Genomic DNA, 27,587 nt, shown 5'->3' with positions numbered 1-27,587 from the left:
TTCAAGCTGCTGGGTAGAAGTAAACAGAAAAATTTAAAAGCATCGCTAAGTGTCTAAGAAATGTAATTTCAGTGCGAGTGCTTACATGCATACATACTCAGAGTCTTAAAAATATAATATCAGTTTCTAGTTTACTCTGGACAAGCTCAAAAGAAAGATTATAGACAATTAGTCTAGAGTACAAGACATGAATATACCACAAATAAAGATATTTTTCTTATATAGTTTAGCCCACCAGAATCTTTAAAAGCCTCGTATTGGATGGAATACCTAGTTAAACACACAAATTATATAAATGGCCATGCATTCAACATGAGGAAAATAGCTGAATACCGATAGACCATACAAAGACAATATACATTACGGAGTTAAATTGGTGCTATTACATAAAAGGTAGATAGGCTAAGGGGCTTGTGAAAAATATAAGATGCGTTGAGTAGATATACTTTATTACGAAGATCTCATCATTTGTGTATCTATTCAAAATACAAATCTAGTCAGTATATTTTATATTATTCATTAAAGAAAACCTTGCTGAGGTTGTTCATTTATGCCTGCCGTTCCACACATTAGGGCTTCTTTTTATTAACAGCATACCCTGGATATATCTTAGGATTCTGTTTGCCCAAGAATTCTTTTATTTTGTAGCACCGCCTAGGAGAAGCATAACTGAGCAGATTAGAGCAAACACTGCAACCATCTCAATTGTTGAGTTGACAATAAGCATGGAAAGAAACACCTTTCTGTTTTCACTCAGCCGCACAATGCCGTGCTTGTTTGCCTCTCCAATCGCTATGCCCGAAAAGAGTGCGCCAACCCCATAAATAGTGCAGGAGGCAAAAATTCGCATGGCTGTCTTCAAAGTAATGTCGGTGGTCAGCTCGCGTATTGAGAAAAATGTCACAATAAGAGAGTACATAAATCCTGCAGATGCAAACAGCACTGGCAAGTACGATTTAGTCACCAGGTCTATTCCTCGATTTGCAACCACAGCAGCTGATGAAGCTGCTTTGACAGATCCAACAATTGAGCCAACAGCACTGAAGGCCAGCATAAGAACGATGCTAGACACTCCAATGATGAAAGGAACTGCATCCGTATTCAGCTGCGAGTTGTTCATATAAAAACTAAAAATATTTATGGCTTAAATTTGCTTGCATAAGAAGGCTCATTTGGGGCATGCCTAGTAACGCAGGCAGCTCAGGCTCTAACACTTTGCAAAACCATTTTGTGCGATTTAAAGACTAAAAAGCAAACCATCTATGCAGAGGCCACATAAAATGAAACTATTTCAAAGTGCCATTCTAAAGACTTCTTGCACATTAGTAGTTGATAGAATTCTTCCACAAGAGCTAGTAATGCATAAAAGATCGATCTGCAACATAACTCTCCCGAATACATATAAAGATTGGAAACGCAGCCAGCAGATTGCACTTCTCTGCCTGCTATGCCATTGATATAGAGTAAAATACATTTTGAGCTTTATTTGCTTTACTATAGAGATGAAAAGTGAAGAGGATATATGAAGTTTTAATGGTAGATCATAATCATGCACTGTGCTAGATGATTTTTCCTCAAAACATTAGACTTAGTCATACTAAACTTTGCTTTTTTAATTTCTTATCTTATATTTATATACTTTCTCAAAGTTAGCTATATTAAATCTAGATATAAAACTTCTGGAAACCAAAAACCATTAAGAAAATCGCGAATAAAAATACCCTGCAGGTTGAAAGTAGTTAAATATATCTCCTGAAATCAGCACATTCATTCGCAGTGGGCGTTAATTTCTATTCGAATAGATTAAAAATCTAATTTTATTTTAGTTATGCATAGTGTCAAATATTTGCCTGCACATTTTTTTTCCTGTCCTTAATACAAAGAATGCAGGCAGTCAGAAGATGCATCTGTGTTTAAAGCTGCCAGAAGACAGATATATCCGCATGTTTTATTTCTCCTGCACATTAATAGTGGTCTCATCGGAGTACTCAAAGAGTTTGCTGATAGAAACCTGCCGTCCAAAAAGGTCGTTTACAAAATATCTTTCTTCTTCGCTTGATATAACAAGTGTTATTGGTGCATTGTATAAGCCATTCTCAGTTTCCTCTAGATCTTCTGTTTTGCTTATTGCAAGCTGCAGAATTCTTGGGTTTACAACATAGGGAGCAAATATCTTTATTGGGCTGTATGGAGTGAGTATACGGGAAAGCCTTTTCTTCCTGTAGAATATAAATCTCTCTGTGATTATCCATACTTTTCTTAGAATCTTTGATTTTATCTCCTCCTTGATCTTGCTTTCTGCAGTAAACTCGTCTATAAAGAAGATGTTCTTTTCTGCGAACCCAGAGCTATTATGAATTTCTGTTTTGATTTTTTCCATCTCAACAGAGTCCTTTACAATCACCAGAGTCCTCTCGTATGAATTCAAGAGAGTTGTAATGTGGTGGTCTGCATACTTCTCAGTAGCCACGGTCTTATTCAGCTTAAGACACACACTGTACGGATAGCATGCAGGCGTGCTTTCCAGCGTTTCAGAGGAGGCGGGCTCTGCACTCTCCTTTTTACTAACTATCATGTGCCCTGGCTTTTTCTCAATAAGAGAGACTAGTGCGGGAGAAATCACACCAGCAAGGAAGACAAAGGCTTTCTTCTCCTCTCCGCTGCTTAGGTAGCGCAGATTCATCTGTGGCCTTATGGCGGGGCGCGCCTCCTCCAGGATTTTTAGTGTTTCGTAGAACGAGACGGAGTTCTGTATAAGAAGAATGTCTGCATCAAGCACAATTACAGTGTCCACGCCGGACAGGAAGGAGTATATGTTCAGATCATTCTTGGCTTTCCGTGCAAAGTCCACTAGCTCCTCCGCAGTCTGGATGAAATACTTTGATCTGTCCAGCTTTTGGTCCCCCAGCGTTACCATGGCCTTTGTGGTGGCCAAAATCACATCCGCCTGGCTGTTGTATGCTTCTTTAAACTCGCCGTCCGCATACATTAGAGGCATCATGAAGTCATCGTCCTCATCCCCTACAATTGCATACTTCTCTGTTTTTATGTCCTCTCCAAGAATACTCTTCTCTGCCATGAGCCGCGCCACAATCTCAGCAATAAGTCCTTTGTTTGGAACCACAACGCAAAGTGTGCATTTGTTGATTGAGGTGGTTTCTGTGAAGTTCTCAAAAGATGACAGCCTCGTTTTTTTCTGGGGCGGCTGAGGCGCCTGCCGCTCAAAGTACTTTTTTTTTGCATATCGGTCAGTTATGTACTTCACAACCTCCCGAAGATACGCATTTCGCGAAAACTCCCCAAAAACAGCAGATGCCTTTGTTTTAAAACACTCTCGTAGGCTTTTTTTCATCTGCCTAGAATAAAAAAATACTTTATCACGCAACTGCCCGCTGAATCCTCTGGTACTTGGAATTTCATTTTTTAGTGGCTCCTTTAGTATAGTGGTTATTATGGCACGTTGTGGCCGTGCAGACCTGAGTTCGATTCTCGGAGGGAGCATTTTCCATTTTTACTCTGAGTTTGCCCCGTGTTACCCCGTGTTTTCATATATATCCAAACTGGCCTCCTTCTGCATGAACAACGCGCCTCCTCTATTCTACGAAGAAGTTGTCCCTGGAGCGACTGGCGAAATTTTCTTCAAAGTTTTCATGGACCGAGAAAAGTCCAAAATACATATATACGCCGTGCAGAGCGGCGACACTAAGGATTACTCTGAAAAGCTTAGCTCAAAAATAAAGGAGATTCTTCCATATAAGAAGGCATACATCACTTGCCAACTAGCCTCTGGGGAAGACATGCTTCCAATTAAGCTTGCTCTCCAAAAGTATACTGCAAATCTAGGCCAGTAACGCAAAAACGCCTCTCTAGGTGTCTATATTTACATGCAGAGGGCATGCACGCCTCGTAATGGCTTGAACTGCAGCTTTAATAAGAAGCAGGCATGCTTTGTGCTGTGCAAAGACAAAGGTCTATTTTCAATAAATAACTCACTCGGTATTGTCTTTATTTAGCTCTTCTTGAAGGAAGTCGTCTTCTGAAAGAAGTGCAGAAGTCTTAAAGAGCATGTGCTTTGTGGGTATAGAGTGCTCTGGTACTCTAGCCACACTGCATACACTGCCGCCTAGCTGTATGTGCAAGTGCACTATATACTTGATAGACACTAATAAATAGTCATTTATATACTTCTGTCTTTATTCATATTGACTGCGCATTAATGGTTTGGATAGGAGACTGAGCCACTATGCTTTGCAAAGCTAAAATACAATGGATTTTAATAGAGGCATAAATGCTTGGTATATGTGCAGATATTCGCACTGTACAGGCTGTACCACTTTTTGTATATCTTGCCTGGGGCCTGCTGCCCACTGGATATTGAATAGGCAGAATATATCCTGGGCGCAAATTATTTTTATAAATGGATGGGCCTCGCCTTGTAAAGCTAAAGTCCTCCTTTGAAAAGATGCTTACACAGCTGTTTGCAGAAGCACAGATCCAGGAAGGCGTCAAAGATGACATCAATGCACTTTTCACACAGCTCCTTCTGAAGTACTCCATACCCTCAAAGCTCAACGAACTTGATGTTCTGCTGATGAAGCCCCCCACCCCACTGTACGATATCACATGCCCACAGACAATTTCCAGCATTTTGGCCTCGCATATTGCTGCTCCCTCTGCAGCTCTTTCTGATTTTCTTAAGCAAGAGACAGCAGGCGTGGATAGTGAGCTAAAGGCTCTCAAGGCAGCTGAGGAGAAAGTCGATGAGTCTTTAAGAAAATCTACAATGGAGATGAATAGGTGGCTAGAAGTAAGCGAGAGCACTCTGGCCCAAATTAAGAAACAAACACAATAAATGAAGATGTTTTTTACATTCTATGAACTTTATGGGGAGAGTGCTTAACTCGGTGTCAGACTTGTATAAGGATATGCATCCAGGGCAAATGAGCGGGGCAAATGATGTAATAGTCTGCAAAACAGCCAAGGGGTTCCACTCCACTGGGTTTCATGCTCGCTTTGGAAACGTGCAGTCGTTTAAAACCTCACGGGAGGTTATTTTAATAGTAAACGACAGGGTAGTCAATGTTGAAGCGCGCCTAGACCGAGAGGGGAATGTGTTTTTCTCCCTCCATAACCAAAGCCACCCAGGGCATCCCTTGGTGAATGTTCCATTCAAGTCTTTCAAGATGTTTGTGGAGTCTGACGACAACTATGCCTTTCTTCTTGCAAACTACGAGCGGGTCTATGAGTGCATTCTGCACAGACAGTATGTATTTAGCGAGTGCATTTTCAAACAAGTTATTCCGAATAAGATAGAGGAGGTCTTTAATGAGCATAAGATAAAAACGTTTTTGGGCAATGACATGGTTGTTATCGGGCTTTACGAGGAGACAAGCCCAAAGATTGTCTTCTATATGGCGTTCTGCCTGTTTAGCGAGCTTTACTTTTGCGTGGAAAGGCGCAGAGGGCATGCATGCGATGAAGAGACGGAGGGCGATGGAGCAGACCAGGTGAATGAAAAGTACACAGAAAAGTTTTTGGTCAAGCAGCTGCTGCGAAAGAGAGTGCGGCCAGAGCAGTCTCCGGACAGAAGACAGCGCGAGGTTTATCTGCCTGACCACTACATAGAAAAAATGCATTTGCTGCCCGGCCCGAATAAGACCGTATATCGCCTATCCGGAACCCCAATCTTTCTCACATGCAATATCTATCTGTGGAGCGAGACAGATAAAGTTGTTGTCTCTGACATTGACGGAACCATCACAAAAAGCGATATTGTTGGGTATATATACGGTGCCATGGGGAAGGACTGGACACACTCTGGGATTGCTGCTCTGTACAACAAAATTGTTGAGAATGGCTACAAGATCATTTATCTGTCCTCCCGGCCAATAGGGCACATTGGCTTCACAAAGGCATATCTTGAAAGAGTTGAGCAGGAGGAGCAGAGCCTGCCGCTTGGCCCAGTGATCCTATTTCCAGGGCGCCTTTTATCTGCTATTTATAAGGAGATGGTGCAGGGCCCAGAGGAGTTCAAAATATCTGTGATTTCTGAGATAAAGGGACTTCTGCGGAGGGGCCGCATATATGCAGGATTTGGGAACAAGGAAAGTGACCGCATTGCATACGAGGTGTGCGAGATAGATCCAGGGCGGATCTTCATTGTGAACACACTAAGCGAGATATCTACAGGAAGAAAGGGAATTGTGAAGCTAACGCACTGCAGTCTGTATGAGATAGTTGAGGGCGTGTTCCCTCCTGTGGGGCAGCTGATGCCAGATGTTGCGCAAAAGTACATCGGTGAAAGCTGGTGGTCTGTTCGTTCGCCTGAGGAGTGAAACATTGAAAGATAATTTCTGGGTTTGTTTTTTGAAATGAAAGAGCAGAAGAAAAAGGAAAAGCACATACAGGCATTTGAAAGCGACGAGCAGTCTGTATATGCGCCAAAAGTGAGCGATCTTGTCAAAACCCTAGAGAAGTCTTTGAATCCTCACCATTTTTTAAACACCCGGGTTAATAGCCAAAACATTGGGCTGTGCGAGCAGCTTATGAAAAAGAAGAATGATCCGCAATTGCAGAAGGAAGATCCTAGAGTGAGCAGCAGATGTGTAAAAGACATAAATAAGAAATGAAAGATGATAGGCCTAAAAATCTGCACAACAGGAATGACGTGCTTGGAAGGGGCAGGCACTCAATTTCTATTTCTGCCAATGCATGCAAAAAGCACTCCTATTAAAGGGTGCTACATAGAGACTAAATGCAATGCAGGCGTAATTAACAGCCTATGCAGCATCTAAAAGGCCCGTCACAGATGCCAGTGCGTAGGTGTGACAATGCTAGGTTCCTTCTCACTGCAAGAAGAAACTGCACATAAATAATAAAGACTGATTTGACAACTTGTCAGTTTTTTTCAAATTATCTCTTTACTATTTTGATTAATGCAAGTTTATAGAGTGAGATGCACCAGAAAGCACTACTGGTCATTTGTTTGCTGACTTAATGTCTATAAGAGCTGCTTCACACATATGCATTTTCTTCAAAAAACCTGCAAAAGCCGTTCCTGGCAGCAGTTCTATTTACTCTAAATATGCTAGACTTACAAACCTTTAGATTTTTATTTAAAATGGTATTTTCATGGCACTCATTAGAATGCGTGTAAATCTGGCTGCTCTAGATCAAGTCACAGGTATTGTAAAGCTCATTCACCCAGATATTCCTTAAGAAGCATTTCATGTGCAGTCTCTTTTAAAACTCTTATATTTATTAAAGCCACATCTCCGTCGCCATGAAGGGAATGCACTGCCAGTGGCTCTATTGTATACAAATCACAGGCTTTAAGAATAGCTCTTGCAAGAGCGTTTACAAGCAAATAGTGGTCTACTTCAGATAAAATAATGTTCATTGTATTATGTGTGCCAGTAATGCCCTGGCTGATATAAAAGTGCTTTTGCGGAAGATATATAGGATGCGCCCTAATAGCAGCAAGGGGACATAGAGTAATAAAAATAAAAGAAGTTGCGCCAAGATCAAGATTGTATATGTTTGATAGGAAAAGAGACAGCTCCGCAATCGAGTTGGGGCATGTTCTTATTCTTGGGTCATTAGAGTCAACTATTGTAATAATTGGATGAAGACTGTAGTATTTTTCGCTCCTTAGATTTTTGAGAGTTCTATTTATACCATTCTCAACTATTTTGAAGATAGCAATTACCTTGGGGGCAATTTCTATTTCGTGGTCTCTATACATTTCCGCAACGCTACTAGGTATATACACTCTTATTGAAATTATAGTCTTTCTGAGAACAATTAAACCAAAGTCAACGTTCGTTGGAACATAGGTACTTGTAGGGTTCTCAAAGGCAAGTATATGCGCGCATTGAATTAGCAGCAGATAGATAAATATTTGCAAACGGCTTTTCATCGATTAACAGCCTGCATGCGGATATATAAACAGAATATAATGTAATGTTTTGTGGCTATAACAACTTACTATCTTCATTGTTTTAAATATTAAAACCAGCTACATGGCTGAGGCATTCACTTGTGTCAAATTCAATCTATGCATTTTTATTTTGCATACTCTTTATTTGTTCGGTGGAGTGCCTGTGCACGCTTATTCTACAGATTTCTTATGTAGTGATGTCCTCGCATATATTTGAGAAATTGCCCAAAGGTCTATAATAAAATGGAAAGCTATGGAAGCATAAAAGTGTAAATAGCTAATTTTTATTTTCAAAGCAATATGTGTCACACTAAAACAAACTAAAGATCAGAATTGTCATTATTAGACTGCAGCAGAACAGATTCAGTATGATTCTAATCTCTGCACTAGGTATTCTAGATTATTGCATTCATGCCAAAACACTTCCACCACTAGAGAATATTTAGGTTATATTTCATCCATATGCGATTGGTGTTATATTCTAATCTAGATCATCTAGTACATAGCTATTTCAAAGTATAATACTAGTTTATCATGGTTTTCTTCGCTTTGTGCGTCATCTTCTGAGCATAGAAGAGTTTTCTTTTCTTCTAAAACATTTAAGCATTTTTCAAAATCATTAGTAGAAAACCCTAATCTTTTAAGTTCATTCGTACTCGGCAAATCATCAAGGAGTATATAGCTGTAGACTGTCTTAATAAACTCTGGTGAAAACACCTGTTCGCCCACACATGTATAGATAAACCAAGAAACATACGTAGAGTTTAAATAAGTGAGCTTTTCTGAATCTTTAATAAGGGAGTGAAATTTCACTAAGTTGTCTACTGCCCCCTCACCCACAATATGATTAAATAGGCTTTTGGCAGATATGAAGTTTTTTAGTAAATATCCCATCATTTCTGCATTTTTAATACTTACTTTAAGGTAGTTGCATAAGGCCTTGACTGTGATAGGTGCTGGCCATGCTACTATTGCATCTAAAAAATCCTGTATTCTAGAATGGCGGTTTGTAATGTCTAAATTTGGCAGATTTTCACCTAGCTTAAACCCAAGCTTTGGATAGTATTCCTGCCATCTTGTATGCATTGGGAAGAATTGTACCATTTTACGCCTAGCTAGAGTATTACCAAGCGAAGAACTTCCTAGAATATTTGCTGTAAAGCATGCTACAGCATTGGTTGTGGCTATCTCTTTATCTATAGTACAGGCTATAAACTGCTCCATAATATAAGCCTTAATGTCACTGTCAATAATCTTATCTAATAAGAATATTTTAGATAAGCTCTCAGAATCACCTTGTAAGATTTCTTTTATGCTATTCTTGCAGTTATCTAAGATACTATAGTCTGTATTTCCCAAAACTTTCAATCTTGCTTCAACATACTTAGTAACAATGTATCCTGTATAGTTGTCTACTTTGTTATAAATGTTTTTTACTTCTTTATACTTTTCTTTAATTTGTTCAGAATTAGCTATTGGAAGTGAAAGAACCTGAACCTTGCTATGCCCAGCTTCTACAGACAAAGCAATTCCATTCTCTGCTCCATCAAATACATAAGAAATTTCAATTTTAAGAGAAACATCTGGCTTATTACTTGATCTTGTGGTAAGTTCCATTTTTTCGCAGTTTACTTTTACATTCTTATTCTTAGATAGTGATGTAATGATAGATTCTATCTTATTTGCAATACATTCTGTTGTTTTTTCATCTAATTCTGAATTTTCGCATGCAGCTTTTATATGCTCAACTAGCTCCATTGCTTCTTCCTTCTGGCCTGTTATTTCTGCAATTACCAGAAATACATTTTCAAGCCCAGATAGAATCTCGTTTTTATTGCTTTTATAGTCAATATCATCACTATCCAAACAGGCAACAACCATACACCAATCCTTGTGCATTTCAATGTTAATAATGTCAGTTGGCTTAGGATACTTTTTAAAGAAGTCTCTCAACTCATCACTTATTTTTTCTCCCATGTGATCGGTTTCATACTCTTTTGTCTCTGGATTGTATGCCAGACAGCAGAACAGTCCAAGAAGGGCTGACTCTACACAGTTACTGTATTTTAAGGATTCGTCTAACTCAAAGCCAGACTTGTCTAATTTACAAAGCGGCACTTTAGTGTACTGCGGCAGCTGACTATCATTGCAGAAGGGAAATTTAGCTTCTTCATTTGTGGTTTTTATAAGGTCCGTGAAAGATGCAATGTACTTTATATTTTCATCAAATGCTTCTTTTGCCAGGAAGAGCTCATCAAATATTTTGCTGCTCTTGCTCTTCTTCTTCGTCTGTTCGGGATTCTCCTTTTTAACTACTTGATCAACCAGTAGTTCATGCACTGCATTCACAAGGTCCTTGTAGCTTTCTACTGTGTCAATGAACTCATATATATACGTTTGTATGAGGAAAGCTGCGCTGTTCAGAAATAAGCCACTTTCAAACTCTTCTCTAGTGGAAGGTATTGCAAACTCGCCATCTTTCTTTAGAAGTGGATTGTCTCTGCACCGTATATAGAATTTGACAATTTCTGCTGCTTCGCTTTGATAGATATTCTCTTTATGCTCCTTAGTGACTGGGTCTGTACCTGCTATATACATGTCCACATTCACAAACACTTTCTCCTTGTTTGTCTTACTTTTTATGACAAGCTTCTTTTTTTCTCCCGTATGGTCTACATCTATTTTAATTTCAACGCCTTCTGAGAGAAGAAGAAGTGCTGCAAGAATATACTTTGTGTCTTTCTTAACATGTTCTGCTCTTAGAAAGTTTGTAAGTGCATTTGACCTGCCTGCCTCAATGGAAAGACTTCCATCTGCTGACGGAAACATCTTTATTAACTGCATGTGATAGGTACTAAGATACTTGCCTTCTGGTGTTTTTGTATTAAAGTCTTTATATACCCTATCATTGACAGGTGTCCTTGTAAATGTATAGCGCTGAATAGAGTCTGGGCTAGGTTTTTCTCTCTTGGTCAATGCATAGTCTGTGTCTATTTCAGATGAATAAAATCGCTTGTTGTACATATATCCGCTTTGGTGTTCAATATATCCACGGAGTAAATTTAATGGACCTTTTGTGTTAATAAACACGTCCTGCTTCTCGCCAACTAAAGTCTCGCTAACTGTCTTTATGTCTGCCATATTAACTCTTGTAAGAATGCTCTGCAACATCACTAGATTTAGTATTAGCCTAATGATCATTTCTTGCAAATCGAAAAAAGATTTTTTCTTAACTGTTGTAATTTCTCGCCTTTCATCCCCCTCAGAATCCGTTATTTCTATTTCTAGAAATGTATCATTTTGGCTGTTTTTCTATATTTCACTTATATTTATATTTAACCAATGTGCAGAAGCAGTTCTGTGCTTTAAGTGGCCTAATTTATTTATCCAATCTGCATACATAAATACACCGGTGATCATTTTGACACTATTCTCTTGTATAAAAAACTAAAAGATAGAAAATACACTTGTAAGCAATTTTATAAAAACATACTTATCTATGCAGAACAAGCCTTATTTAATCTATTCTTTATGTGTTCATCATCTAATTTAGATCGATTAGTGCACTGAATTTTTATGGTTGTCTGTGTATTGCCATAACTAGAACTGCAATACTCTATAAAAGAACTTACTTATCACTATATACGCAATCACTGTATATACTGAGTGTAGCTGCCCTGGTGTTTCTAATATATACGAATCTATTCCAAAATACTTATACTTTTAGTTAATGAATATTTTGCATGTAAATAGGCAAGGCATTAAAATAAATGAGTAAGTTTAGTGTGGACAAGTTTAATTTTTTAGGAAGACTAGCACAAATTTATAAAAAAAGAAAAATAAAACATGGCATTTATTGTAAAACAGTACGAACTAATTATAGGGTGCTGTTGAGTCAAGTCTTCTTTGCAGTCTTTTTCTTTTGTTTATTTTATCCTGCTTTGTTGCATCAGGCTGGCTCTTCTGCATGGCCATTCGAAGATCGATAAAGTCCTTTATATACTTTCTTGCAATGTCCATCTGCATTGACATTTTTATTGCCTCAAAGTCCTTTCGCTCTTTCATTTTTTCAATTGTCTTGGTGATCATTCCATAGAGCCTGGCATCGTCCTCTACTGTTCCCTGTTTGCTAATAAACTTCAGCTTGTCCTCAACACGCACCATCTCAGGGTTACTAAATACGGGACTGCTTGTGGAAATGTCTGCAGTTGATACAGACTCAGATATGGAGTTGTCAGAGGATGCAGATGGGTTTGGTGTATCCCCAGACTCCTCAGATAAGACATCCGCCCGAATCCTTCCTCCAATCACAATTGGCACTATCTTTTTGGCAACCGGTATCTGTGTGCTTTGTGCTGCTGTGCTTCTTGTCTTTTTTATGTCTTTTTCGGAAGTGCTCTCTTTTTTTGGCACTAGCGAAGAAAGCATAGGCTTTTTTGTTTCCAAGGGAATTGTTTTGGCCGTCTGGATATTTTTTTGTTTTTCTCGCTTACTGGGCAGTTCATTAGTATTCTTTATTTGCATCATTTCCTTTGCATTGGAAGACTCTTTGGAAGATGCAGCAGGTACTCCACACACTCTACTTGTAGACTTCTCCTTTTTATGTGTGTCCTGGCTTTTCTGTTCCTTTGGCATCTTTGATATCTTTGACGGTTTCTGCCCTAATGGAATATATTTGGCCTCAGCCTGTGGCTTTTGCGTGAAGAAGGAATTAATATAGCTGGAAATTGAGCATTCAGATTCATTATCCTGATGTTCTTTGTCACTTTCCTTGTCTGTGCTTGATGATGAGCTTGAGGAACTGGACGATGAGCTGGATGATGAACCTGAGGACGAACTGGATGATGTCATTCTTTCTAGTTGCTCCAGATACTCTTTATTCTCCCGAGCATACTGTATTTTCTGCTGCCTTGTTTCCTCCTGCTTTTTCTGCAGTTCCTGCTGTCTTTTGATTTCCTCTTGTTTTTTCACTTCCTGCTGTCTTTGTGTCTCCAGCTGCTTTTGCACCTGCTCCTGCCTTCCTGCAATTTTCAAAAGAGACTCAATTCCTTCTTTTATACTTTGAATTTCCCTTGTGTCCTTTTCTTTATTCCGTACTGCCATAGACTGATCTTCTTTGCTTTTTGCTATTTCATTAAGCCTTTTAAGCACGTCTTGAACAAATGGCGCATTATCAGGCTTTGCTGGCTCTACTTTAGTCTCTAACGTTCTTTTCAGAAGAAGAAAGGACTGAGTTAGCTTCTCTTTCAGTGTGCGCATTAAAAACACAAAGAGGTCTTCATTTAAGAGGTGTTTTACAACTTTAAAACAGAGTTTCAAGATGTGTGCTAGAATACACAGAGACACCTGTCAGCGTAATAGTATGTGCCTAGTTAAAAGCATATACCCCATTACTCTGCAACTCTAACACAAATCAAACAGGCATACAATTTGGTATAGCTTGAATTTCCAGAAGCCTCACCTGGCTAGATCAGTTTTTGAAACAGGCGCGTACATTTAATATTTGTGATGCATCAAGCAAATATGCAACCAAAAATGTACATGATCTGAAATTAGTCCTAACAGATATTGCAGTCTAGCTGTATAGAAAAAGTTAAGGCAGTAAAATGTGCATGGTCAGACCAAGTAAAAACAAATAAGAACAAAACTTTATTTGTCCATTAGCATCCAGCTAACACGATAATAGTCTAAAATAAACTAGTTTCTTCTAAGAATCTAGTCTTTTTTTGCATCTTCTTTCTCTTCCGCCTTCGGGGCATCATCCTGCGCCTTGGTTTCTGGCTTAGAGGGCTTGTCGCCGTCCTGGCTCTCCTCCTTGTCCTCCTTAGCTTCCTCCGTGTGCTCAGCCTTCTTCTCTGCTGGTCCTTCACGCTCTTCCTTTGGCTTTTCTGCCTGTGCCCGGCCCTTTTCTACTGCAGCAAAGAACTTCTCTGCATCCTCTGCAGTGGTGAACCGAGTCAGAAGCTTCTGTGTCTTGTCCAGGCCATCCCCGCAGTCATCTCCGAATGTGGTCCACATCCAAGAGTGCTCTGCCAGGGAGTACTTTGTCAGGACTGTTTCCTTCTCTATATAGTGGTTGCACCCGAGCTTGAAAACCTTTTCCCGGATCTGGGTGATTCTGTACTTCTTGCTGGTTGGCTCAAGAGAAACACGCAGCTTCCCCTTTCCTCGGCCAACCCAGGACTTTGTTTCTATTTGGAATCTGTATAGAATCGCAGAGGCCGAGAAAATAATGTCGTCCTTCTCAGAGAGTTTTGTATACTCCTCTCTCCTTCTTCTTATCTGCTCCTCCTCTGTTTCTGGGATGGGGTCTTGTGCGTGAATTTCTTCCTTGTGCTCCTTTGCTTCCATATTTGCAGGGATAAGGTGCAAAAAAATACTAAAAATGGAGAACGAGGGGATCGAACCCCCGACCTTCCGCATGCAAAGCGGACACTCTACCACTGAGCTAGTCCCCCGACACAATGTATGCATCTACGCGCTCCGTGGCCTGTTCCAGCGAGGCAGCTTCCTCTCTGCTGTGCTTGGGTTATATACAAACTTTTTTGCTTTTGCATGGCCGCAGCAAGTACTCCAATGGAAGAGCTGATTAAACGGGTTGTGCGAATGTTCTATGAGCCGCACCACGTTGTGATCATGGACATAATGCTGCACCACATGGTTCTTTCCGAGGATGATTTGGCTGATAAAATGAAGCTTCTCCCAAGAGAGTTCAACCGGCTTGCAGTGAAGCTAAAGGACGACAGAATTCTCTCTTCTTCCACCACGAACGACATCAAGCCGGATGGCATGCAGACAACAAAGACAACCTTTTCTCTGAACTTTGCGCAGATCATAAACATTGTGAAGTACAAGATGTTTGTCATGACGAAGCAGCTGGAGACAAAAATGCGGGACAGAGAAACCAAGATCATGTACCACTGCGAACAGTGCGATGTGATGCACTCCCTCTTGGACGTGCAGTCCCTCCTAAACAGCACCACATTTACCTTTAACTGCAGCGAGTGCCAAAGCGAATTGAAAGAGAAAAAAGAAAGCAGCGAAAACGAAAAAACCGTAGCCTCTGATATTTTCAAAAAGCTAATGGAGGAGGTGAACTGCATTATCATTCTTCTGAAAGAGATTGAGAGCCTGGGCGTTGATCAGGGCAAGGCCAAAAGCCCTACTTCGCCAAAAGACACAGCTGACCTGGAAGAGAGAGATGTGGAGTACTCAGGAAGAAAGCAACTGTTTGCTGAGGATGAGATTGAAGAGGGGGTCAGTGTCCCTGAGATCGAGATAGAAAGCGAAAAGGAGAAATCCCCTGGAAAGAAAGAGCAGGAGGTGGCTATTGACTCTGTCAGCGCAGGCACTGAGCCAGAGCTAGAAATGGTTGAGGTTGAGGGCGTGCCAAAGCCATACAAGGATATAACAGAGGAGGACAAAGAAAGAATGAGCGAAAGCGAATATGAAAAGTACTTTGAGATATACGAGAAGAACAGCTAGATTAAATTATGTAAAGAGGTGTATTTGTGCATTATGACCTTTCTGTGGACTTCTTTGACCTGCAATTATTTTTTTACTTCCATAAAATTATTTGGCTTTCATTTGCTCTGAACATATTCTATTTATTTCCGCAAAAAGCACACTTTCATAATACCTTGCTCTGCATGGCTCCAGGGCCATAATATTTACAGTATAGCCTGCTTAAGATGCATATATGCTTTGGCTTTATTGGTTCTTTGTCTTATAGTATATTTTAGGCTTACAAGAACTAGCACTGTCTTTACCCATTCACACTGCAGTGCTTCTTGTCGGTTATATAAATATTTCTTAATTTTAGTCAATGCTGCTGCTAGTGATTTTGAATGTAGAACATGTGTTTATTAGGCTGGTGCTTCATGTAACTAAGTCGTACAGCAAGATTGCACACTGTGCCCTTGGCTGCATGCGTATATAGAAAATACTTTAGAGAAAGGACTCCTTTTGCGTATACCTTTATAAATATCTAGCTGCTACTTAATGTAGCTTGCATGTACTCTAGCCTGAGTATCGCTAACAACTAGGTATTTAAAGCTGTATTCTAAGCACAGTATAATTAAAAATATGCATTAGTTAGAGCTATAACTTATATATCGGCATAACAGAAGTCTAATTGATGTATATATTAACTGCCCAGAACTAGCACTGCACTTCTTAATTAAAACTAAAAAATCTACCTAGTACACATAAGTATGTCTATCTGTAAAGATATTTGTGTGCGGTCAAGAGCACACAATCTGTCTTCTTTACTCTTTTTAGTTTCATTATCTATGCATAAATGAACAGCATGAATGTTTCCACAAATTGCAAATTGGCAGTCCGCACTTGAATAAATAAGCATTTTTGTTTGAATGTAATTGACTTGCAGATGCGTTAAGTTCTATTTTGCATTCTGCCATGTTTCTGCTAAGCCGTTTATAAAACAATTTATTTTACAGCTTTGCAAAAATGTCAGATGTACTTAAAGAGCTAAAAGAGTATGCTGCACTGGACCGTGAAAATTGTCTATTAAAGGACCTGCAAATTAGAATAGTTGAAGACTGCCTAACTATATCCAACCCATCTACAAGCACAACCACGTGCCAGATATTTTCTCCTGAGGAATACTATCATGTTTTAACAGACGGCGATGCCGGAAGCACACTTCTTGACCAGCTAGCCTCTTTACTTGCGCGCCCATATATGACAAAGATTGTTGCACTCCCAGATGCCCATGCAGGAAAACAGTTTCCAGTTGGCATTTCATGCTCCTTTGACCCAAGCCACCCAGACTGCAAGATCATTCCAGAAATGATTGGGTTTGACATAAACTGCGGTGTAAGACTGTGGGCCACAAATATAAAAAGAAGTGAATTTCTTTCGATTCGTGAGGCTTTTATGACGCGCGCTTTTGAGTGCATTGGGATAAAAGACAGAATTATCCCGCTATCCAAAGAGATTGACACGGATAAAATACTACAGAATGGCGTGCCGTATTTAATCGAGCTGGGAATAGCAACTGAAATGGATGCTCTATGCACAGAGTCAAATGGCTGTCTGCCTGTGCAAAACGTAAAGAAGCTGCTGGACCAGAAGACGCGTGCAGCAGCAAGAAAGCAGCTGGGCACCCTGGGAGATGGCAACCATTACATTGAAGTGCAGGTTGTTGGGGACGTGTTTGATAAAGAAGTGTGTGCACGGCTTGGCCTTGATCTCGATACTGTTTGTGTGTCTGTGCATACAGGCAGCAGATCAGTAGGCAGCACCGCTGTGACAAGACTTCTAAATAAGTGCGCAGAGCAACAAGATGTCTATATGCAAACTGGAACTGTGGAGATCCCTATAAATGATCCCTTGGCAGAAAAATACTTTGAAACTGTCAATGCGTGCAGTAACTTTGCTTTCTGCAATAGAGTAGTGATAGGAAAAGAAGTAGAAGATGTATTCAGAGAGATAATCAAGGCTAATCAGCCATCTACTGATGGCCCAAACACTGCGCAGCCAACCTGTGTTCCTGGCATAGGCCTGCCCCAGGACTTCACCATGCAAGTAATAAGCGACTCTGCGCACAACATTGTACGGCTGGAAGAGAGAAACGGCAAGAAAGTCGTAAGGATACGAAAGGGAAGCACGCAGATCGTGCCATATGGTGACAAAGAGCGAAAAGAGATGGGTGCTGCATCTGGTAAAGAAGATGCATCTACATCTGAGTGCGCACAGCAAGGAAGCGTGCACTGTCCATATGTTGTGTCTGTTGGCGGATCCATGAGCACAGGCAGCTATGTCTTGTCAGCTGGGGAAAAGGGCGAAAACGTGGATTATGTGACCTGCCACGGCTCTGGCAGACTTGTTCGCCGAAAGGATGCCAAGCAGGCAGTTACAGAAGAAAGCATCAAAGAAGAGCTTGCTAACGCGAATGTCTCAATGCGTGTCAGGAACATTAACAAGATAGGAGAAGAGTCTAGCAGAACATATAAGTGTATAGACAAAGTGGTTGAGTACTGTAAAAAGACCGGACTCTCTAATAAAGTTTGCAGACTAATTCCCCTGGGTGGCATCAAGGGATAATGCAGTTTCTGTTCCTGCTATGTCATGAAAATACTCTAGAACAAATCTGTGCAAGGCTTTTCAGCAGCCTCAGACACAGCACCTATATTAATAGATACTTATTGCTATGCAATTCACTGCGATCTTTGTATGCAGGCATAGTATCAAACCAAACTCACAATAAATAATTCTCTTGTTATATCTGCTACATTTCATCAGAGATAACTATAATCTGCCTCTGCACAGCCAGAGGGAAAATAGTTGTTTTTATTCTCTTTGTGTGAGCTGCAAGTCTAGCCCAACTCATACCATCTAAATTAATATAAATAATATCTCGAATGCAGAAACTTAGTCTCTAAATAATATATTGTCTGTATTTATTTATTTTGTAAAATACATTTGTGTACTCCTACAGAATAGTAAGAGTCTTTGTTTTATTTTAAACATTTTTTTGAAGACTTTTATTCTATGACTGCAAGTGCATTTTGGATGCACTGCATTAGATAGCCTTTTAAGTGGTCAAAATTAGCAAAGCCTATTGGCAAGTATAAAAGAGGGGACAAAATCACTTTTGGAAAGTAAGAATTGTATTGGTTTGTTTTTGTACTTTCATTGGAAAGCATGCACTTATTTGATATGACATCTTATAAATACAAAAAAGAGTGCTGAGAGTATGAATATATTATTTGCAATAGTAGTATCATATGCTATAATATACATAAATAGTGTAAGTGGATTTTCATTTGATTCGTTAAAAGACAAAATAGGCGAAATAGGAGGATCTGTTAGTAAAAAAATAGCAAAAGCTGCAGGAACTGCAGTTAAAAAATCTCCTGCTGGCACAGCTCTTGATGTAGCAAGTGATCTAACAGGGAAAACCCCAAAAGAAGATGGAAAACCAGCAGAAGCAGGTGGCAAACCAGCAGAAGCAGGGGCAAATGCTAAACCTGCAGAAGCAAGTGCAGAGGGTAAGCCTGCAGCGGATGCGAATGCTAAACCAGCAGAAGCAGGAGCAGATGGCAAACCAGCAGCCGATGCAAATGGAAATCCTCCAGCTGAAAATGCAAATGCTAATCCTTCAGCAGCAGGTGCAGATGGAAAACCTGCAGCGGATGCGAATGCTAAACCAGCAGAAGGCGCAGCAGGTGCAGAGGGCAAGCCAGCTGAAAATGCAAATGCTAATCCTGCAGGTGCAAATGCTAATCCACCAGCAGCAGGTACAGAGGGTAAGCCTGCAGCAGCGGATGCGAATGGAAATCCACCAGCAGCAGGGGCAGAGGGTAAGCAAGCAGAAAATGCGAATGCTAAACCAGCAGAAGCAGGTGCAGGTGGAAAGCCAGCTGAAAATGCAAATGTTAATCCAGCTGAAAATGCAAACTCTCCAGCAGCAGAAGCAGGGACAGCAAGTGCAGAGGGCAAACCAGCAGAAGCAGGTGCAGAAGGTAAGCCAGCTGAAAATGCTAATAGCAATCCTGAAGAAAATAAATCTGAGAATAAAGCCTCTAACGTTGAGGGTGCACAAAACCCAGACCCAAACCAGATGGACAAAAAAGATGAAAATGGCGCTAAGCCAGAAAACAATCCAGGCAAAACAACAGATGCATAGAAATAAAGACACCCCTTTAAGTGTATATAAACTATAGAAGTAAATAAATTTATTATAAGTGTCAGTATACTCTGAGTGTGTTTAATATAGTTTTCACAGCCAATCAGCACAAAAGACTCTCTTTAGACTGCTGAGTGGATGAATCTCTGCTATGTACCGGGTGGTATCCTCTGGTAGAACAAACGGCGCCACATGCACTTGGTTCTAAATAATCATTATATACAGAGCCAGTATGCCCGCAGGGCCAGAGTTCACTTTAGTATTCTTACCAAAGGAGTACCTCAACAGTATATAACCAGAGCTCCAAATAATGCGATACACTGGATTTAGTCTATTATCTGCTCCCTCCATAGGATGACAAAAATAACAACCCCAAGTAGGTTCCGGATGCTATTGGATATTCCAATGAGGTACTTGTCAAGCTTCAGATATCCGTCGCTTGACGGAACAAGATAAAGGCTCATTCCTATAAGAATAATAAATATTGGTTTTACATTGTATGCTAGCATGGCCAGAAGCACCAGCGCAATGCTTGCTATGCTCAGAATAATATACTCCTTGTTGTGCTGGTTGCTGAACACCCATTTGAACATGCTCAGACAGCTGAAAATAACCAGATATATATTGTTGTTTGTTGTGGACAGCAGCCCACCTACACCAGCAGAAATGAACGATACATTTACCTTCTCCACAACAGCATTGATCCTCAGATAAAGAGGAACAACCTTTTTGTTGTATCGATCCACAATCTCGGTGTACTCCCTGTGAAAGTTGTGGAAGGGTGTGTTGCCAAAAAGATTTGTCAGAGTGTAGTACACCTCATTGTACAGCACATTAAGGTTGTTGCTTGTGATCATTTCAGTTGGTGGGTCTGGCACGAAAAATACAACAGCAGCAATTTCAACTATAGTAAGAGAAAGCACAAAAACAAATGTGGAGCACAGCCATTCAAAGTTTGGTATAAACGAAAGGAAAAAGAAGAAAAGGCATGTCTGCATTGTAAGAAGAATTCCCAGCTGCGAAAGAGCGCTCTCTCGAAACGCACACAATGACAGGTGTGCAGTGTGCATCTCTGCCGCGGTCTGACCATACGATAGAACAATTCCAATTAAAAAGGCCCGCACATATCCCTCTGGAATAAAAAAAAGAGGGAAGGACAGCGCGCAGGATATTATTAGCTTTTTCTTTGAATTTACTCCAGGAATCGCAATAAACGCAAAGCATCCAGCAAGCAAAGAAATAAAGACCTCCTCAGGATCAGACATAATGCAAGAGAGAAGCGTGGGATACGCAGTGGAAAAAGTAGCGCTTAGAATAGAGATAGTAATACGCAGCGGCACAGAGTTATCCATCTCACCGCTCGTAGAGAATGTCTTTGAATCGTCCATTTTGTTATTTATTTCCACGAATGCTAAGTAAGGGCAGCCATGGAAACAGATCTACTGTTTACTATGGATACACAAAAGATGGTTCTAATTGGCCTGCTTCTTTATTTTAAAGTGAGTCGCCATAGTGTAGTGGTTATCACGCATCCTTTACACGGATGAGGTCCCCGGTTCGATCCCGGGTGGCGACATTTCTTTTTGGCATGCTGCTTCTTGAGGCACTATTTTTCTTTCTCCTGCTTAAGTATCCTTTCTACTCCCTCTGCGTCCTGTGGTTTCATCTTGACGCATCCTGTGTATGTCTGGCTGTTTTCCTCCAGTCCCGTGAATATCACTGCAGAGTTGGCCACTTTTATATGGGCCAGGTCTAAGATCAAAACATTTAGCACTATTCTAGTATTATCCAATACAAAACACAGCTGTGCCCGGCTGTTAGCAAGCGCCTTAGCCTGTATCTTTCCTGGAGATATTTCTGCCCATCCACTCTCCTGTTTTTTGTAGAGAGTTCCGGGCGCAGAGAAAAGAAGAGCTTGGCTGGGTGCAGGCGGCTTTGGAGCAGGCGGCGCAGTCTCTTTGTGCTCCTGCAGCTCAATCTGCTGTGGTTGCAGCGTCTTTTTCTCAGTGGATACCGTTTCAAAGAAAGGCTTTGCCTTCTTCATTTTATTCAGGAGAGAGTCTTTCTCCTCTGTATTATTATTGCCCATAAAAAATCGAATATTATTTTATTATGAATCACTGGCTTTACTGTACTATTGCTGTAGATTTGATAATTTAGGGGTGCATGTTGTGCAAATCAATGCACTTTTCTTCTGCAGAAAAGTTCTTTTCAAATGGCAGTCGTATTATATTTCTTCTGCATGCACATATTATCTAGTTCTAAAGAAACAATATACATGATATAAAAATTAAAAGTTGAGGTAGAAAACACACACATAAAATATACACTCATGGAAAAGCACATACACAGTATGTCTATGCATATGCAAGGCTATTAACGTAAAAACAGAAAGTGGAAAAGAAAGGGCATACAATAAACCTCAAAACAGTTTAAGCCAATGCAAGAGAATAGAATGTATATAAAGAAGATTTATCTGCAGAAAATAGCAGGTATATAGCTCTTAGTAGCACTAGAAATAAAAATGGACTTGATTCCTCTAGAAGGCTCTTTGGAACTGTGTAAATAAAATATTTTTCTAGTAATGTATAAAGACTTCCATTACCATTAGAGTACTTTCTTTCAAAAAAGCATAATAATCTCTTGCATAGGCTGAATATACTCGTCTAATAGGTCTGTTCTTGAATTTATATGTCTTCTCTTCTATTAATCATGCCAATAAGAAGTACAAGATGATGGTTTTTTGAAAGAGTTTGATGTTGGTATGATAGAAAAGAATCGATCCTGCTAAGATCCAACTGGGTCTTTCCTTGTAAATTTAACATTCTTTTGGGGTAAAGCTTTCTTTGCTCACTCCTTTTAGTTTTCTCGCTTTTTTGATTTTCTTTGGTTTTTGCAAATAAAATGCATCAGCAGAAGACTATCATCCAAAAAAAATGAACAGCTTTATACTTCAAAAAAAAAGCTAAAGCACAGGTAAATCGAAAGAAAGTAAAAACTCAAAGAACCACTCAACACAGAAGACGAACAGAAAAGAAAATAGAATTTGTTTAGCTTAAAAGCACACTATACCAAGTAGATACAGTATGTATAATAGAGGTAAACGAAAGACATGTTTGTTGGTGTGCAGTAGGAAGCTCATAAAATGCAGAAAGCATAGCTTAAAGCAATGTTACTTTGTCCTGCTATGCCTTCTTAGCAGACAAACAGCCAACAAAATAGCTAAATATTATACAAAACAGAGAAGGCTCTTTTAATACGGAGTACTTTATTATTTCTCGTATATCATGTTATAGTCATCCATTGGGAATTCATTTTGGAGTAACTCCTTGTTTATCCATATGCCGATTTCTCTCTTTGCATTCTCAACTGAGTCAGATGCATGGCAAAGATTCTTTCCTACGCAGTTAGCAAGATCACCTCTAATGGTGCCTACGTCTGCTTCTCTTGGGTTGGTTGCACCGAGAATCTTTCTCATGCCCTTGACGACCTCGTGCCCTGTGACTATCAGCTTAATCACTGGCCCGCTGGTCATGTATTTTATAATGCCAGGGAAGAATGGCTTAGAGACAAGCTCATTGTAGTGCTCCTTAAGAATTTCTTCAGTGGCAAAGTCGGTCTGAATGTAAGAGATGTTATATCCCTTTCTCTCAATTCTGGCCAATATCTCGCCAACTAATCTTCTCTTAACACCATCGGGTTTTATCATTACGTATGTTGCTTCCAGCTGCTTTGGGCATGTTTTAATTGCTACTTCCATTTTACTTGGCTATAAAATTATTTAAAATTTATAATGTTGTCTTTCCTTACGTTTCCTTTAATTTATGCATTATTTGCAATAGTCTTTGACACCTCGAGCTCTTCAACTATATTGATGGGCACTTCATATGGGATATGCGTAGAAAGCAGAAATATTTCACAACTACATTTCATATATTTTAGAAATATATTGAGCAGTCCAGCTGTTTTATGAAGAAAAGGCATGGTTGAAAGACTTATTAGGCTTACTAAGGGTTTTTATTTTTGGATTATATTGGATTGTTCAACTAAAATGTAGCTTTTTCAGCTGTCCTGTATAAAGACTCTCACAATACACCAGCTAGGTCTGTATGAAGAGTATACTAAATGTGCAGTTAGCTTGAGGGATATAGCATGAAACATAGTTAATAATTTCTATAGTTTATTTATGATAACAGATTAAGAATATTTTCGTATGCACTTGGCTTGCTATTTTGTGTATTCAAGGCGCTATTTGCGCTGCCATTTAAAGAAGCAGGCTGTGCTGACTTATTTGAAAACATATTCTTGTTACTTAAAGAATCTCCTACAGGAATACCATTTAGGGTGACATTGTCGTCTTTGTCAGTATCATCTCCAAATATGTTCTTCAGTTTGTCTTTTAGCAAATCTATAGAGCTTGTGTCTGTTCCACTTCCGGGAGCAATATCTAGTATGTTTTTAGCGTATAACATGGAGTTATCCTCTGGATTGCCTAAAGCAGCGCTTTCAATTGTACTATTGTTGCTTAAGGACTTAGTTATCGACTTGCTTATAGAGTCATTAAAGCTGTTTCCAAAAGGATTAAGAGTAGAATTGGCAGCAAACGGATTAGAAGGAGATATTGGTGCATTGTCTCCGCCAGTAGCAGTCAATGGGCTGGGTGTTCCAGGTAGATTGCTGCTATTCATGCCAAAAGAATTGCTAGAAGTATTATTTGCATTAGGAAGGATATTCATACTGTTCATACCGCTCATATTATTCATACTGCTCGTACCACTTATATTGTTCATACTGTTCATACCACCCATGCCGTTCAGATTATCCATACCAGTTAGACTATTCATGCTGTTCAGATTATCCATACTAGGCAGACTATTCATTCCAGGTAGATTATTCAGATTTGACATGCTATTTAGACTTGGAGCAGGCGATAAGGGAGTATTGAATGCGCCAAATGGAGTAGAGGTCTTTGGAGGCGGGGTAAGCCCAGCCGGTGTAGAAGAAGGAGATGGACTGTTCTTCTTACTCATGCCGAATGAATTGCCTCCAAGAAGATCATTTCCAATTAGGTTGCTGTCTATATTGAATGGGCTATTTTTCAGTAAATTGCTTGCAAAGCTAGAGTTAAGGCTATTATTAGACTTTTTTGAGCTTTCAATGGCAGGTGTAGGAGTAGGGCGCACAGGGCTGTTGAGCTTGGCAGGATTTAAAGGCTTGGCAGGTGCTGCAGGAGCGTGTATTTCTGGGGCTTTAAACATGGAAGACGGCATTAAAGATTTATCTGTGCCTAGAGAAGACATTTTACTGTCTATAAGATTGCTTTGTATAGGATTTAAGTAGGAAGAAAGTATGTCGCTTACTGAATTAGAAGAAGAAATGCTTGGGGTCACGACAGGAATAGTCGCCATTGGGGTAGGTGGTAGAATCTGGAGTGGAAGAGAGGGCGCAGGAGTAGGAGATAGCAGAACAGGATCCATGGTAATGGTGGGCTGAGCAACAGGAATATCATGCACCACGGGAATTGGCGCAGGGTGGATTTCATGGACTGTTGGAACAATCTCAGTGTGCAAGTGAACTTCGTTATTTGGCTCTGGCATATTCAAGAAAGGGGATAGTTTAGGAGTAGATGGAGAATGTATGGCAAAAGGATCGCTTATAGGATGAATTGTACTCTTTGTTATGTGGTGCAGATTAGCGACAGGTATGTGAGGTGGATGCGGGGTGATATGGACAACAGAAGGCGCTAAGTGGTGTATCTCAACATGCTTAGGAGCCTCATGGTGTTCATGAGATTTAAAGTCTGACCAGTCGCTTTCAGCCGCATGGTGTTTTTCGTGGTTATTATGCATAGAGTGATGATTATCCAGTATAATTTTGTGTCTTTTTTCTCGTATCTCTTTGTCATCTCGCTCATCATGGCTGGGGATAAATGATATGCTGCTCTCACTTTCGGCATCTGTAGAGTTTGAATCCTTTTCTCTGTTCCTGTTTCTTTCTTTCTTTTGGTTTATTTTATACCTTTGCTTTTTAAGATTCTTGCCTTTCATTTTAAGATTATTGTATGTGTCCTTTAGGCTGCTATTTCTTCGATCCCGGCCTCTGCTCCACTTAAGGATTTCCTTCTCGATCTGTTCTTCTTCTGTGCCTTCTTCTTCATCGTCTTTCTCAAGAATACTTCTGTCATCAATCTGGTGTCTAACCACGCGAGACTTGTACTTTTTCCTGGACTTTGGCACCTTTAGAAGGTCTGCTGCATGAATCATTGACCCCATGCTGTATAAGCTGTTCTTTATATTATTATACATAGCATCAGCGTGCCTGGCGTAGTTTGGCATAGACATTTTCCCCAGATCAAGCTTATGTTTTTCTCTTGGGCTAACTATGGTTTTATCCGCATAGGTTACTCTTTCTCTTATTTCCACATCGTCGGAAGTGCCCTTTATGTCCGTGGAGAAGACATCCTCATCTGGTATCGGCGCGAGGGATATCGATCTTTTATATATCCTTCTTTTGGGGGGCAGAATACTTCTACTAACACTTCTGGATAAAGATGTGTTATCCAGTACTCTACTACGAATAGGTGTGCTTTCAATGCCTTTGGGCAGGGGATTATCATTGGGAAAAGAACCAGGCCACTCATAGTATGGTGTTTTCTGAACACTAGGCAAGACCTTAACAATTGGTATAGGGTCTTGTTGAATGACGGGTGTACTGTCTCTTTCAAGTACTCTAAACCTAATTATGTTCGTAGTATCTGCGCATGGCCTGAATGAAAATGCATTATTGAAATAGTTTAAGCAGTGGTCGTTCCCTTCTCTCTTTAGATGCACAATTTTGCTGCCTTCCTCTTCTATTATTACATCAAATGGACTGATATTTATACCAGAGTCGCTCTCAACTTCCTTCTCATGAGAGAAGTCTTCACGCTTCTTCCTGCTAGACGGCCTGTAGTATGGAATGGTCTGCTGGTCTGTGGGCAGAGAAAAAATGGGGTTAACTGGCTCTGTGTATGGATTATACAGAGGATCGTATCTAAAGGGAGGTTTGTCATTATATGCAGGTTCTTCTTGGCGCGGGGGTAGCTCTCTATATGGTCTTGGGTATGGTGGATAGTTATATGGCGGGTAATCACTCTTTCTATACGGTGGACTTTCTTCTCTATAGGGAGGTCTTTCTTCTCTGTGTGGAGGTGGATCTGTTTTATATGGGGGCGGTCTTCTTGAGTCACGCGGTGGATCTTCTGGATATGGCATACGCTCAGGCCTTTCGCTGTAGTATTCAGGTCGCGGAGAGTATGGCGGCTTTGGCGGCTCATCTTTGGGCGTAGAGATGCTTTGCGAAAGACCAATGTGATAATGGTGCTCTGTGCGGGCTTCAGGGGTCTCCTGCCTATCGTATGGAATGTAGTGGATCTCTTTGTATGCAGGAGGACTGCTATTTCTGCCAGGGGCTGGCTTATAGACCTCCTGTGTCGTGATTATTGATCTAGTTGAGTATACAGGTTCCCTTTCCCTTTTCACAAAGATCTTTGTTTCGTCTGGCTCTACTCCTATTGTGTAGTATTCGCTGCCCTTTCTTATATACACCTTCCTGTGCTTTATTTTTATTGTGTGCTCTGCAGGGCTAAGGTAAATGGTTGCGCCGTCTGTTGCTAGATACAGTGTGGGGTTATTCACGGACTGCAGCAACTTTCCATGGCATACTTTCAGCAGTACCAGTAGGAGAACCAATTTCATTTAATGTTTACTCAATGGTTGTATTTAATAGTAACATTGTTTCAGAATAGTGCTAATTATTATGCAAAAATGCAAATACTTTGCAAGAAAAATCAAATAGAAGTGCGAGTTTTGTTCTGCCCATACTTCTATGTATACCATGCTATTATATAAAGGCATCCCATATGAAATATACAATGTATACAATAATATTCGGGAATTGTAATATGCGGCAAGAAATATAGCCATGCCTAAAGCAGCATAGTACAAAATATTTGTG

General features: G+C 40.1%; 17 protein-coding genes and 3 non-coding genes across 20 annotated transcripts; 9 read left to right on the top strand and 11 right to left on the bottom strand.

Annotated features, from left to right (window-relative positions):
- Nucleotides 1–637: 637 nt before the first annotated feature.
- On the bottom strand, nucleotides 638–1,120 carry NESG_02315 (uncharacterized protein; the record flags this gene model as incomplete). The annotated part of the gene is made up of 1 exon (XM_053049920.1): nucleotides 638–1,120. The coding sequence occupies one exon, from the start codon at nucleotides 1,118–1,120 to the stop codon at nucleotides 638–640; it is 483 nt and encodes a 160-aa protein (XP_052904091.1).
- An 828-nt stretch (nucleotides 1,121–1,948) lies between these two features.
- NESG_02314 (uncharacterized protein) lies at nucleotides 1,949–3,352 on the bottom strand (the record flags this gene model as incomplete). Its single annotated transcript, XM_053049919.1, has 1 exon — nucleotides 1,949–3,352. One exon carries the CDS (start codon nucleotides 3,350–3,352, stop codon nucleotides 1,949–1,951), a length of 1,404 nt encoding a protein of 467 aa, XP_052904090.1.
- Nucleotides 3,353–3,429: 77 nt separating this feature from the next.
- Nucleotides 3,430–3,501, top strand: NESG_02313. Its single transcript has one exon. It is a non-coding gene; the product is annotated as a tRNA-His (tRNA).
- Nucleotides 3,502–3,575: 74 nt separating this feature from the next.
- NESG_02312 (uncharacterized protein) lies at nucleotides 3,576–3,851 on the top strand (the record flags this gene model as incomplete). Its single annotated transcript, XM_053049918.1, has 1 exon — nucleotides 3,576–3,851. One exon carries the CDS (start codon nucleotides 3,576–3,578, stop codon nucleotides 3,849–3,851), a length of 276 nt encoding a protein of 91 aa, XP_052904089.1.
- A 566-nt stretch (nucleotides 3,852–4,417) lies between these two features.
- NESG_02311 (uncharacterized protein) lies at nucleotides 4,418–4,852 on the top strand (the record flags this gene model as incomplete). Its single annotated transcript, XM_053049917.1, has 1 exon — nucleotides 4,418–4,852. One exon carries the CDS (start codon nucleotides 4,418–4,420, stop codon nucleotides 4,850–4,852), a length of 435 nt encoding a protein of 144 aa, XP_052904088.1.
- Nucleotides 4,853–4,874: 22 nt separating this feature from the next.
- Nucleotides 4,875–6,335, top strand: NESG_02310 (uncharacterized protein; the record flags this gene model as incomplete). The annotated part of the gene is made up of 1 exon (XM_053049916.1): nucleotides 4,875–6,335. One exon carries the CDS (start codon nucleotides 4,875–4,877, stop codon nucleotides 6,333–6,335), a length of 1,461 nt encoding a protein of 486 aa, XP_052904087.1.
- A 36-nt stretch (nucleotides 6,336–6,371) lies between these two features.
- NESG_02309 (uncharacterized protein) lies at nucleotides 6,372–6,629 on the top strand (the record flags this gene model as incomplete). Its single annotated transcript, XM_053049915.1, has 1 exon — nucleotides 6,372–6,629. One exon carries the CDS (start codon nucleotides 6,372–6,374, stop codon nucleotides 6,627–6,629), a length of 258 nt encoding a protein of 85 aa, XP_052904086.1.
- Nucleotides 6,630–7,195: 566 nt separating this feature from the next.
- NESG_02308 (uncharacterized protein) lies at nucleotides 7,196–7,918 on the bottom strand (the record flags this gene model as incomplete). The annotated part of the gene is made up of 1 exon (XM_053049914.1): nucleotides 7,196–7,918. One exon carries the CDS (start codon nucleotides 7,916–7,918, stop codon nucleotides 7,196–7,198), a length of 723 nt encoding a protein of 240 aa, XP_052904085.1.
- Nucleotides 7,919–8,434: 516 nt separating this feature from the next.
- NESG_02307 (uncharacterized protein) lies at nucleotides 8,435–11,140 on the bottom strand (the record flags this gene model as incomplete). Its single annotated transcript, XM_053049913.1, has 1 exon — nucleotides 8,435–11,140. One exon carries the CDS (start codon nucleotides 11,138–11,140, stop codon nucleotides 8,435–8,437), a length of 2,706 nt encoding a protein of 901 aa, XP_052904084.1.
- A 672-nt stretch (nucleotides 11,141–11,812) lies between these two features.
- Nucleotides 11,813–13,198, bottom strand: NESG_02306 (uncharacterized protein; the record flags this gene model as incomplete). The annotated part of the gene is made up of 1 exon (XM_053049912.1): nucleotides 11,813–13,198. The coding sequence occupies one exon, from the start codon at nucleotides 13,196–13,198 to the stop codon at nucleotides 11,813–11,815; it is 1,386 nt and encodes a 461-aa protein (XP_052904083.1).
- A 456-nt stretch (nucleotides 13,199–13,654) lies between these two features.
- Nucleotides 13,655–14,290, bottom strand: NESG_02305 (uncharacterized protein; the record flags this gene model as incomplete). The annotated part of the gene is made up of 1 exon (XM_053049911.1): nucleotides 13,655–14,290. The coding sequence occupies one exon, from the start codon at nucleotides 14,288–14,290 to the stop codon at nucleotides 13,655–13,657; it is 636 nt and encodes a 211-aa protein (XP_052904082.1).
- A 35-nt stretch (nucleotides 14,291–14,325) lies between these two features.
- On the bottom strand, nucleotides 14,326–14,397 carry NESG_02304. The gene has a single exon. It is a non-coding gene; the product is annotated as a tRNA-Ala (tRNA).
- Nucleotides 14,398–14,494: 97 nt separating this feature from the next.
- NESG_02303 (uncharacterized protein) lies at nucleotides 14,495–15,424 on the top strand (the record flags this gene model as incomplete). The annotated part of the gene is made up of 1 exon (XM_053049910.1): nucleotides 14,495–15,424. The coding sequence occupies one exon, from the start codon at nucleotides 14,495–14,497 to the stop codon at nucleotides 15,422–15,424; it is 930 nt and encodes a 309-aa protein (XP_052904081.1).
- A 984-nt stretch (nucleotides 15,425–16,408) lies between these two features.
- Nucleotides 16,409–18,007, top strand: NESG_02302 (uncharacterized protein; the record flags this gene model as incomplete). Its single annotated transcript, XM_053049909.1, has 1 exon — nucleotides 16,409–18,007. One exon carries the CDS (start codon nucleotides 16,409–16,411, stop codon nucleotides 18,005–18,007), a length of 1,599 nt encoding a protein of 532 aa, XP_052904080.1.
- A 652-nt stretch (nucleotides 18,008–18,659) lies between these two features.
- On the top strand, nucleotides 18,660–19,592 carry NESG_02301 (uncharacterized protein; the record flags this gene model as incomplete). Its single annotated transcript, XM_053049908.1, has 1 exon — nucleotides 18,660–19,592. The coding sequence occupies one exon, from the start codon at nucleotides 18,660–18,662 to the stop codon at nucleotides 19,590–19,592; it is 933 nt and encodes a 310-aa protein (XP_052904079.1).
- A 326-nt stretch (nucleotides 19,593–19,918) lies between these two features.
- Nucleotides 19,919–20,980, bottom strand: NESG_02300 (uncharacterized protein; the record flags this gene model as incomplete). Its single annotated transcript, XM_053049907.1, has 1 exon — nucleotides 19,919–20,980. One exon carries the CDS (start codon nucleotides 20,978–20,980, stop codon nucleotides 19,919–19,921), a length of 1,062 nt encoding a protein of 353 aa, XP_052904078.1.
- A 115-nt stretch (nucleotides 20,981–21,095) lies between these two features.
- On the top strand, nucleotides 21,096–21,168 carry NESG_02299. The gene has a single exon. It is a non-coding gene; the product is annotated as a tRNA-Val (tRNA).
- Nucleotides 21,169–21,198: 30 nt separating this feature from the next.
- NESG_02298 (uncharacterized protein) lies at nucleotides 21,199–21,681 on the bottom strand (the record flags this gene model as incomplete). The annotated part of the gene is made up of 1 exon (XM_053049906.1): nucleotides 21,199–21,681. One exon carries the CDS (start codon nucleotides 21,679–21,681, stop codon nucleotides 21,199–21,201), a length of 483 nt encoding a protein of 160 aa, XP_052904077.1.
- Nucleotides 21,682–22,863: 1,182 nt separating this feature from the next.
- On the bottom strand, nucleotides 22,864–23,352 carry NESG_02297 (uncharacterized protein; the record flags this gene model as incomplete). The annotated part of the gene is made up of 1 exon (XM_053049905.1): nucleotides 22,864–23,352. One exon carries the CDS (start codon nucleotides 23,350–23,352, stop codon nucleotides 22,864–22,866), a length of 489 nt encoding a protein of 162 aa, XP_052904076.1.
- Nucleotides 23,353–23,776: 424 nt separating this feature from the next.
- NESG_02296 (uncharacterized protein) lies at nucleotides 23,777–27,328 on the bottom strand (the record flags this gene model as incomplete). Its single annotated transcript, XM_053049904.1, has 1 exon — nucleotides 23,777–27,328. The coding sequence occupies one exon, from the start codon at nucleotides 27,326–27,328 to the stop codon at nucleotides 23,777–23,779; it is 3,552 nt and encodes a 1,183-aa protein (XP_052904075.1).
- Between the last annotated feature and the right edge of the window lie 259 nt (nucleotides 27,329–27,587).

The sequence above is a fragment of the Nematocida ausubeli genome (genome assembly GCF_000738915.1).
Source record: "Nematocida ausubeli strain ERTm6 chromosome Unknown supercont2.5, whole genome shotgun sequence".
In the NCBI taxonomy this organism is placed as follows: Eukaryota; Fungi; Microsporidia; genus Nematocida; species Nematocida ausubeli.
The sequence above is the reverse complement of the archived record's forward strand: the minus strand, read 5'-3'. Positions and strand labels throughout refer to the sequence as shown.